Below are 11,797 nucleotides of genomic sequence, written 5' to 3'. Positions count from 1 at the left end.
TCCTAATGATGTGATCCCGTTCATTAAATGATAACACATGTCTATGGTTAGGGAACTTAACCATCTTTGATTAACAAGCTAGTCTAGTAGAGGCGTACTAGGGACACAGTGTTTTGTCTATGTATCCACACATGTATCAAGTTTTCGGTTAATACAATTCTAGCATGAATAATAAACATTTATCATGATATAAGGAAATATAAAATAACAACTTTATTATTGCCTCTAGGGCATATTTCCTTCAGTCTCCCACTTGCACTAGAGTCAATAATCTAGTTCACATCGTCATGTGATTTAACACCAATAGTTCACATCTTTATGTGATTAGTTCACATCGCCATGTGACTAACACCCAAAGGGTTTACTAGAGTCAATAATCTAGTTCACATCTCTATGTGATTGACACCCAAAGAGTACTAAGGTGTGATCATGTTTTGCTTGTGAGAGAAGTTTAGTCAACGGGTCTGCCACATTCAGAGCCGTATGTATTTTGCAAATTTTCTATGTCTACAATGCTCTGCATGGAGCTACTCTAGCTAATTGCTCCCACTTTTAATATGTATCCAGATTGAGACTCAGAGTCATCCGGATCGGTGTAAAAGCTTGTATCGACGTAACTCTTTACGACGAACTCTTGATCATCTCCATAACCGAGAAATATTTCCTTAGTCCTCTTAGGTAACTAAGGATAACTTTGACCGCTGTCCAGTGATCCACTCCTGGATCACTATCGTACCCCCTTGCCAAACTCATGGCAATGTACACAATAGCTCTGGTACACAGCATAGCATACTTTATAGAACCTATGATTGAGGCATAGGGAATGACTTTCATTCTCTTTCTATTTTCTGCCGTGGTCGGGTTTTGAGTCTTACTCAACTTTACACCTTGCAATGCAGGCAAGAACTCCTTATTTGACTATTCCATTTTGAACTACTTCAAAATCTTGTCAAGGTTGTACTCATTGAAAAATCTTATCAAGCGTCTTGATCTATCCCTATAGATCTTGATGCCCAATATGTAAGCAGCTTCATCGAGGTCTTTCTTTGAAAAACTCCTTTCAGACACTCCTTTATGCTTTCCAGAAAATTCTACATCATTTCCAATCAACAATATGTCATTCACATATACTTATCAGAAAGGCTGTAGTACTCCCACTCACTTTCTTGTAAATACAGGCTTCACCGCAAGTCTGTATAAAACTATATGCTTTGATCAACTCATCAAAGCATATATTCCAACTCCGAGATGCTTGCACCAGTCCATAGATGGATCGCTGGAGCCTGCACATTTTATTAGCACCTTTAGGATTGACAAAACCTTCTGGTTGCATCATATACAACTCTTCTTTAATAAATCCATTAAGGAATGCAGTTTTGATATCCATTTGCCAGATTTCATAAAATGCGGCAATTGCTAACATGATTCGGACAGACTTAAGCATCGATATGAGTGAGAAAGTCTCATCGTAGTCAACTCCTTGAACTTGTCGAAACCCTTTTGCAACAAGTCGAGCTTTGTAGATAGTAACATTACCATCAGCGTCAGTCTTCTTCTTGAAGATCCATTTATTCTCTATGGCTTGCCGGTCATCAGGCAAGTCAACCAAAGTACATACTTTGTTCACATACATGGATCCCATCTCAGATTTCATGGCCTCAAGCCATTTCGCAGGAATCTGGGCTCATCATCGCTTCCTCATAGTTTGTAGGTTCGTCATGGTCTAGTAACATGACTTCTAGAACAGGATTACCGCACCACTCTGGGGCGTAACGTACTCTGGTTGACCTACGAGGTTTGGTAGTAACTTGATCTCAAGTTTCATGATCATTATCATTAGCTTCCTCTCTAGTTGGTGTAGGCATCATGGGAACGGTTTTCTGTGATGAGCTACTTTCCAATTCGAGAGAAGGTACAATTACCTCATCAAGTTCTACTTTCCTCCTACTCACTTCTTTCGAGAGAAACTCCTTCTCTAGAAAGGATCCATTCTTAGCAACAAAGATCTTGCCTTCGGATCTGTGATTGAAGGTGTACCCAACAGTTTCTTTTGGGTATCCTATGAAGACGCACTTCTCCGATTTGGGTTCGAGCTTATCAGGCTGAAGCTTTTCCACATAAGCATCGCAACCCCAAACTTTAAGAAATGACAGCTTAGGTTTCTTGCCAAACCATAGTTCATACGGTGTCATCTCAATGGATTTAGGTGGTGCCCTATTTAACGTGAATGCAGCTGTCTCTAATGCATAACCCCAAAACGATAGTGGTAAATCAGTAAAAGACATCATAGATCGCACCATATCTAATAAAGTATGGTTACGACGTTCGGACACACCATTACGCTGTGGTGTTCCAGGTGGCATGAGTTGTGAAATTATTCCACATTGTTTTAAATGAAGACCAAACTCGTAACTCAAATATTCGCCTCCGCGATCAGATCGTAGAAACTTTATTTTCTTGTTACGATGATTTTCCACTTCACTCTGAAATTATTTGAACTTTTCAAATGTTCCAGACTTCTGTTTCATTAAGTAGATATACCCATATCTGCTCAAATCATCTGTGAAGGTCAGAAAATAACGATACTCACGCGAGCCTCAACACTCATCGGACCGCATACATCAGTATGTATTATTTCCAACAAGTCAGTGGCTCGCTCCATTGTTCTGGAGAACGGAGTCTTAGTCATCTTGCCCATGAGGCATGGTACGCAAGCATCAAATGATTCATAATCTAGTGATTCCAATAGTCCATCCACATGGAGTTTCTTCATGTGCTTTACACAAATATGACCTAAACGGCAGTGCCACAAATATGTTGCACTATCATTATCAACTTTGCATCTTTTGGCATCAATATTATGAATATGTGTATAACCACGATTGAGATTCAACAAACCATTCACATTGGGTGTATGACCATTGAAGGATTTATTCATGTAAACAGAACAACAATTATTCTCTGACTTAAATGAATAACGGTATCGCAATAAACATGATCCAATCATATTCATGCTCAACGCAAACACCAAATAACATTTATTTTGGTCCAACACTAATCTCGAGGGTAGAGGGAGTGTGCGATGGTGATCTTATCAACCTTGGAATCACTTTCAACACACATCGTCACCTCGCCCTTAACTAGTCTCTATTCATTTTGCAATTCTTGTTTCGAGTTACTAATCTTAGCAACTGAACCGGTATCAAATACCCTGGGGTTACTATGAACACTAGTAAAGTACACATCAATAACATGTATATCAAATATACCTTTGTTCACTTTGCCATCCTTCTTATCCGCCAAGTATTTGGGGTAGTTCCGCTTCCAGTGACCATTCCCTTTGCATTAGAAGCACTCAGTTTCAGGCTTAGGTCTAGCTTTGGGTTTCTTCACGGGAGTGGCAACTTGCTTGCCATTATTTCTTGAAGTTCCCTTTCTTTTCATTTGCCCCTTTTCTTGAAACTAGTGGTCTTGTTAACCATCAACACTTGATGCTCTTTCTTGATTTCTACCTTCGCCGATTTTAGCATCGCGAAGAGCTTGGGAATCGTTTTCGCCATCCCTTGCATATTATAGTTCATCACGAAGTTCCAGTTTCTTGGTGATAGTGACTAGAGAACTCTGTCAATCACTATCTTATCTGGAAGATTAACTCCCACTTGATTCAAGCGATTGTAGTACCCAGACATTCCGAGCACATGCTAACTAGTTGAGCTATTCTCCTCCATCTTGTAGGCAAAGTAGTTGTCAGAGGTCTCATACCTCTCGACATGGGCATGAGTCTGAAATACCAATTTCAACTCTTGGAACAAATCATATGCTCCGTGGCGTTCAAAATGTTTTTGAAGTCCCGGTTCTAAGCCGTAAAGCATGGTGCACTAAACTATCGAGTAGTCATCATACCGAGCTTGTTAAATGTTCATAACGTCTGCATCTGCTCCTGCAATAGGTCTGACACCTAGCGGTGCATCAAGGACATAATTCTTCTATGCAGCAACGAGGATAATCCTCAGATCACGGATCCAGTCCGCACCATTGCTACTATCATCTTTCAACTTAGTTTTCTCTAGGAATATATCAAAAATAAAACAGGGGAGCTATATGCGAGTTATTGATCTATAACATAGATATGAAATACTATCAGGACTAAGTTCATGATAAATTAAGTTCAATTAATCATATTACTTAAGAACTCCCACTTAGATAGACATTCCTCAAGTCATCTAAATGATACGTTATCCAAATCAACTAAACCATGTCCGATCATCACGTGAGATGGAGTAGTCATCAATGGTGAACATCTCTATGTTGATCATATCTACTATATGATTCACGTTCGACCTTTCGGTCTCCAGTGTTCCGAGACCATGTATGTACATGCTAGGCTCGTCAAGTTTAACCTGAGTATTCCGCATGTGCAAAACTGTCTTGCACCCGTTGTATGTGAACGTAGAGCCTATCACACCCGATCATCACGTGGTATCGCAGCACGAAGAACTTTCGCAACGGTGCATACTCAGGGAGAACACTTATACCTTGAAATTTAGTTAAGGGATCATCTTATAATGCTACCGCCGTACTAAGCAAAATAAGATGCATAAAAGACAAACATCACATGCAATCAAAATATGTGACATGATATGGCCATCATCATCTTGTGCCTTTGATCTCCATCTCCAAAGCACCGTCATGATTTCCATCGTCACCGGCTTGACACCTTGATCTCCATCATAGCGTCGTTATCGTCTCGCCAACTATTGCTTCTACAATTATCGCTAATGCATAGTGATAAAGTAAATCAATTACATGGCGATTGCATTTCATACAATAAAGCGATAACCATAAGGCTCCTACCAGTTGCCGATAACTTTTTACAAAACATGATCATCTCATACAATAACGTATATCGTCTTGGCCATATCACATCACAACATGCTCTGCAAAAACAAGTTAGGCGTCCTCTACTTTGTTGTTGCAAGTTTTATGTGGCTGCTACGGGCTTCTAGTAAGAACCGTTCTTACCTACGCATCAAAACCACAACGATGTCTCATCAAGTTTGCTGTTTTAACCTTCAACAAGGACCGGCCGTAGTCAAATTCGATTCAACTAAAGTTGGAGAAACAGAGACCCGCTAGCCACCTTTATGCAAAACAAGTTGCATGTTTGTCGGTGGAACCGGTCTCATGAACGTGGTCATGTAAGGTTGGTCTGGACCGCTTCATCCAACAATACCACCGAATCAAAATAAGATGTTGGTGGTAAGCAGCATGACTATGACCGCCCACAACTCTTTGTGTTCTACTCGTGCATATCATCTACGCATAAACCTGGCTCTGATGCCACTGTTGGGAAACATAGCATGCAATTTAAAAAAAAAATCCTACGCTCACGCAAGATCTATCTAGGAGATGCATATCAACGAGAGGCGGAGAGTGTGTCCATGTACCCTCGTAGATCGAAAGCGGAAGCGTTTGTTAACGCGGTTGATATAGTCGAACTTCTTCTCGTTCCGACCGATCAAGCACCGAACGTACGGCACCTCCGAGTTCTGCACACGTTCAGCTCGATGACGTCCCTCGAACTCTTGATCCAGCAAAGTGTCGAGGGAGTGTTCCATCAGCATGATGGCGTGGTGATGGTGAAGTAATTCGGGCAGGTCTTCGCCTAAGCACTACGTGAATATGACCGGAGGCGTAAACTGTGGAGGGGGGCGCCGCACATAGCAACAATTGTTGGTGTGTGTTCTAGGCGCCCCCTCCCCATGTATATATAGGTCGGAGAGGGAGGAGAGCAGCCTTGGGGCGCCCCAAGTAGGAGGAATCCTACTTGGGGGCCTCCTCCAATTCGGCCTCCCCTTTCCTTATCTCCGGAGGGGGGGAGGAAAGAGGGGAGAGGGGAAAGGAAGGGGGAATCCTATTCCCTCTATTTCCTTTCCTCCTCCCCTTTTCCTTTCTCCACTTATATCGGCCCATATGGGGGCGCACCAGCCCACAACGGGCTGGTCTGTCCCGCCCTAGGCCCAATAAGGCCCATATCTTTGCCGGGGGTGCCCGGAACCCCTTCCGATGACCCGATACGTACCCGGTACCCCAGGAACACTCCTGGTGTCCGAATACTATCGTCCTATATATGAATCTTTACCTCTCGACCATTTCGAGACTCCTCGTCATATCTGTGATCTCATCCGGGACTCCGAACAACATTCGGTCACCAAATCACATAACTCATATAATACAAAATCGTCATAGAACGTTAAGCGTGCGGACCCTATGGGTTCGAGAACTACGTAGACATGACCGAGACACCTCTCCGGTCAATAACCAACTACGGAACCTGGATGATCATATTGGTTCCCACATATTCCATGAAGATCTTTATCGGTCGTACCGTAATGACAACATACGTTATTCCCTTTGTCATCGGTATGTTACTTGCCCGAGATTCGATCGTCGGTATCTTCATACCTAGTTCAATCTCGTTACCGGCAAGTCTCTTTGCTCGTTCTGTAATGCATCATCCCGCAACTAACTCATTAGTCACATTGCTTGCAAGGCTTATTATGATGCGCATTACCGAGAGGGCCCAAAGATACCTCTCCGATACTCAGAGTGACAAATCCTAATCTCGATCTATGCCAACCCAACAAACACCTTCGGAGATACCTGTAGAGCATCTTTATAATCACCCAGTTACGTTGTGACATTTGATAGCACACAAGGCATTCCTCCGGTATCCGGGAGTTGCATAATCTCATAGTCAAAGGAATATGTATATGACATGAAGAAAGCTATAGCAATAAAACTGAACGATCATTATGCTAAGCTAACGGATGGGTCTTGTCCATCACATCATTCTCCTAATGATGTGATCCCGTTCATCAAATGACAACACATGTCTATGGTTAGGGAACTTAACCATCTTTGATTAACGAGCTAGTCTAGTAGAGGCTTACTAGGGACACAATGTTTTGTCTATGTATCCACACATGTATCAAGTTTCCCGTTAATACAATTCTAGCATGAATAATAAAAATTTATCATGATATAAGGAAATATAAATTAACAACTTTATTATTGCCTCTAGGGCGTATTTCCTTCACCAAGCACAAGAACCGAATGCTCCAAAGTTGGGGGAAGGATATGTGGGGGCATTTGGTGTGTATACGTCCAACCAAATCTACCCCCACGTCATCCCCCAGCAGGATGACTCAGGCGGCCGCCATCTCCTTTCGTTCGACGGCCCTCCTGCTCCGCTCCTCCTCCTCGGGGTAACTCGACTGGTGTCCTCTTCGTGGTGGTTGCTGGCACACGACGACGATGGATGGTGGTGGTGCGTGAGATGGCTAGGGTATGTCATGCTTCCTATGCTGTGCTCATGCATCTCGCGCGGCGGGTGAGGTAGTGCGGCGCCTGCTCTTGGTGGTGGCCAGCGACTACGACTGTTGGGCGGTGACGTCCGTCTGGCGACATGGCTGTCGATCTAGGCGGGATGGTGCCGACGGCTCCTCGCTGGCCTGCCAGAGTTCCATGGGCCGCGTCGTCTCCGACTTGATCTGCTCTGGTTCGTGCTGGTTCCGGTCCTGGCGACTTCGATCGTTGTCTCCTAGTGTTGGTTGGATGAATCTGGCGGGTGGGCATGGATATGGAGGAAATTCCATGCCAACATGACGGCCTCACTGAAGTCAAGGCCTAGTGGCACCGATCTCCCTCCTGGAGGCTTCGGCGTGGATCCTATCCTTCTCACCTCCTCCATGAGCGCATGTGAAAACCTCGGTTCCCTTGTTTTGGGTGGCGATGACACCTGCATATCGTGTTTCTTCCTGAAGGTGTCGACCGAGGACTGCTTATGGTGGTGGAGTTGCTGGTGGTTTGGAGTCAGCGTGAGATGGCATGTAGGTGGAGTAGCGTGGTATTTACCATTTCAACGACACGTCTCGGCAACATGGTGTAGGCGACGGTTACGTCTGGGTGGACGAGTGTAGGGTGGTGACGCTATCTAGCGTAGTGGTGGCGTCCATGAAAGAAGGGTATCGCAAGTTCAATTCATCGATCACCCTTGAAGATGGGACAGCGGAAGATGAGGGCAGCTGATTATAGAGTGTGCGCATGCGATGCGCGCCGAGGATCTGTTAGACTGGTTGGTGCTCCCAGCTAGCCGGTGGGCGGCTTGGTGAGGCCACCGGATTACATGGTGTGTGTTGGCGCGAGGTCAGGGCACATCATCAACCTTGTAAGTTTGGCGACAATGTTCGTCGGAAAGATGGCTCCGGGTTGGTTCATGTATTTATTTTGTAAGATTTTGTTGAATAATATAATAAAGATGAATTTGAAATATATGTCATGCATCACCCGACCAAAAAATCTTTCTCACCAAGCTTTCATCCTAGCTTCATGTCACTAGGATAATTGGGTTTCTGACACAGTCAAGCAAACTAGGACCTTGTGGCATGATCACTTTCTTGGATGAGGTCATAGGAACCCTTGGGGGCGAACCATATTTTAACATTTGTGCCATCATTGATACGTCAAATATAACCTTGCTTAACCAAGTCCACACCATGTAAAATGCTACACCACAAGTAAGAGATGTCGTCTCTAGGCTGGGCGTCAAGGTGTGCTCATTAGGATATCTCGCCTTCAGGATCTTAGCACAAGGCTTTTCGAAGAACTTAAGGTAGAAAACAAGGATGGTGCTATATATCGCTTCTAGCGATATCCGTCAAGGCATTGCTCACTTGTCGATAAATATCGTTGCTCCAGTTGGGTGGGCCCATAAATTGCGCCGCTGCTTTCGTGGGGTAGCGTGATATTTTCTGACAATCGTTAACATAGTGTGAAAATAAGAAAAAGGGTACAATGTGTGTATGTGGGCACTAAAAAAGTCATTTTCATTTTTTAAAAATAGTTTATTTCAATAAAACCGTTAGCTTACAAATTTAAAAAATGTTCATGAATTGGAAAAATATTAATGAATTTGAAAAAATGTTCGTGAAATGAGAATGTTCATGAATTTGAAATACTAAGGATTTAAGAAATATTCAAAAAAAATTAAAAATGTCCATGGTTTAAAAAAACTATCTTGTTTTTAAAAATATTCACGATTTTAAAAAATGTTCACTATTTAAAAATGTGCGCCAATTTATAAAAAACTGTTTTATAAAAAATAAAATAGAAAAACATAAAAGGTATAAAAAGGAAACAAAAAATAAAAACAGAAAGAAAACCGAAAAAGGAAGTAATAAAAATAAAAAGAAAGAAATAAAACCGGATGAAGGTTCCAAAACCTTCGACAGAATGTTCTGGAAACTTTCTAAAACAGCTTAATGCTTCTCTACGCTCCCGCTAATGGGCCGGGCTGTAGGCGAGCAATATATATATATATTATACTGCTCGTGGCGGGCGATATATATAGCTATCGCGCAGAAAACAAGAAATTTCAAGAAGGCTGAATACGAAATTAAACTGGGCCACGTCCCCGCGCCGGCATCTGGCCCGCACGCCTGGGGCCTGCCCCCCTCCAAAACAAAACGCATCGTGCACGCATATGCCACTCTCGCGAGCCCTGGAGAAACTGCTAGCCTCTGACAAGTGGGGGCAGCTTGCAACAGTCAGTCCCCTAGACCCTGACTCTTCCACCTCCTTCGCCCATCGCCTCGCCGCCGCCTCCTTCCTCTCCCCCCTCCTCGGGCTCGGGCGCCTCAGTCAGCCCCCTCTCTCCTTAAACCCTCGGCGCGAGCCAAACCAAAATCCGACGACCCTCCCACATTCCTTGCCCCTCTCGCAAGCCGCGCCATGTCCCACATCGCGAGGTCGCGCCTCGCCCTCACGCTCAAGTCCTCCGCCGCCCCCTTCTCCACCATTTCGCCCGCCGCCGCCGCATCCCTCGCTTCGAAGGAGGCGCCTGCCGCCGCCGCCGCATCTTCCGCTCCCAAGGAGGCGGCCGCAGCTGGCGATCCCTCCCCGGCGCCACCTTCGGGGGCCCGCAGCTCCTTCCGTCTGCTCAAGGCCGGTATCTTCACCGCCGTCACCGCCGCTCTCGGCGCCACAGGCTATGTCACATACGGTGCGATCTCCGATCCGTATTCCTCCGCAGGATCGCTCGGTTTGGTCCGGTGTCGCGCGTGTGATTCGTAGGGAATGATTCGTGTTTTCGTCTCTGTAGCTTATTCCGTGGATGAAGTGGATCAGATGACGCGGGAGTTCCGGAAGAACTCGAAGCTCCCAATCAGCGAGGACTTGTCCGGCTTTGAGGTTACATATCATGTTTTTGGGTGCTCGTGTTGTTTTATCCTGTTGTTTGGTCAGTTGCGTGACTGCATAAACATTAAGCAGCAGCATTTGCATGAGATTAGGAAATGTGAACTTGGGATCTGATGAGGTGTGCAGTAAACTTGTAACATATAATGCATGGTAGTAGTATTTTTTGTTGTTGTGATTTGCATCATCCCCTATGTAGGAGCTTACACTTTGTGGAATAAAATATTTGGTCGTTTGGTTCGAGTAGCAAGGAATTGGCATGTATCAGAAGGATGCAAAAATCTTTTGGTCTGGAACATGATGTTCTATGGGAGGCTTGCATTATGGGGGTTTGAGAAAACCTGAAGTAGTGTACAGCAATAACTTTCTCCACTGGTTATCAACCGTCAATCTTGTCTGACAATAATGGCTTTTCATGTGTGCAGAAGTTTAAGGCTATGGCTTATTCGGAAACTGTGAAAGGTAGGGACTACTGCACACTCATTCCTTGTCTTTACTGTTACCTCTTGGATTCGGATTGCCAAATATCATGCAGACATTTTCTTCATTCACCTAATGAGCAACTCACTATCCTGTTATGATTGCTTGGTACATAAACTGGCAGCTTCCAGGCAACCTTGGATAATTTTTCTCACACCAGTGAATAATCAAGTCTCTTCACTTTTAAGTAGTATACAGTGGCTAGGGAACACGTTTCTTTATTAACAGGAGCTTGCGTATCGTTAGACTGTATGCATCAAATTATATGTTTTCATTTACTGCGATGAATTTGTATGAAGAGCGTGTGTCATTGGTACTAAAATTGTTGGCTATAATCTATTCAACCTGGCTTATCATTGCATGATAATGTTTGTATAAGCATATTCTAGATTGCTCTACAAATGCACATCACTGGGAAGGAGCATGACATGAGCTTATTGATTAACCTGACCAGCTAGATAGGCTCTTCAGTTAACATCTATTACTACATTATTTGTTAACTGTCTGCCTATGTTCCTTATCGGTTGAGTCAACTGTATGTTCTGTTCTGCAGTTCCTGCTGCTGCTATTGACCTCTACTTGGATGTCAGGAGCCAAATTGAAGATCAAATTCAGGTTAGTAAAAAAGATAGACCTTTTGCTATTGGTGATCCATCTTTTATATTGTAAACTATCCGTTCTTTATGATACTAACAATTATATGCACTGCAGGGATTTGTTGAACCATCATCAGAAAAACTCCTTCCAGATCTACCTCCTCAAGAACAGCATGTCTTTACCATAGTTCTGGATCTGAATGAGACTCTTGTATACTCAGATTGGAAGGTGAACTTGTGTTTCCTGTGAAGTTTAGAATCTTGTTGTTTGCTGTGCCTGCCGCTCATGTATTATAAGTGTATGACTGTATGAGTAAATCTGTTAATATACCACAAATTTACTAAAGCAAGGTGTATAGAAACTCAAAAGATAAAATATGTACTAGATTCATTGGTAACACATGGTTGATTTCCCCCCTCTGTATAAGCCTTCCTATTTTAGTTTTGTAGTATGCAGGCTTCCC

General features: G+C 43.6%; 1 protein-coding gene across 2 annotated transcripts in view; it reads left to right on the top strand.

The window, feature by feature from the left end:
• Nucleotides 1-9,606: 9,606 nt before the first annotated feature.
• Nucleotides 9,607-11,797, top strand: part of LOC123079251 (mitochondrial import inner membrane translocase subunit TIM50) — a 7,077-nt gene continuing 4,886 nt past the window's right edge. Inside the window, exons 1-5 of one of the 2 annotated variants that reach the window (XM_044501986.1) lie at nucleotides 9,607-10,063; nucleotides 10,163-10,251; nucleotides 10,683-10,719; nucleotides 11,291-11,352; nucleotides 11,449-11,562. In XM_044501986.1, coding sequence (XP_044357921.1) covers nucleotides 9,793-10,063; nucleotides 10,163-10,251; nucleotides 10,683-10,719; nucleotides 11,291-11,352; nucleotides 11,449-11,562 — 573 coding nt within the window. In that variant the 5' untranslated portion in view covers nucleotides 9,607-9,792. The remainder of the gene's footprint in view (nucleotides 10,064-10,162; nucleotides 10,252-10,682; nucleotides 10,720-11,290; nucleotides 11,353-11,448; nucleotides 11,563-11,797) is intronic. The other variant, XR_006437910.1, reaches the window with a different exon arrangement.

Source organism: Triticum aestivum, chromosome 3D, assembly GCF_018294505.1.
Source record: "Triticum aestivum cultivar Chinese Spring chromosome 3D, IWGSC CS RefSeq v2.1, whole genome shotgun sequence".
Classification (NCBI taxonomy): Eukaryota; Viridiplantae; Streptophyta; class Magnoliopsida; order Poales; family Poaceae; genus Triticum; species Triticum aestivum.
This window is presented reverse-complemented; position numbering and strand designations above follow the sequence as displayed.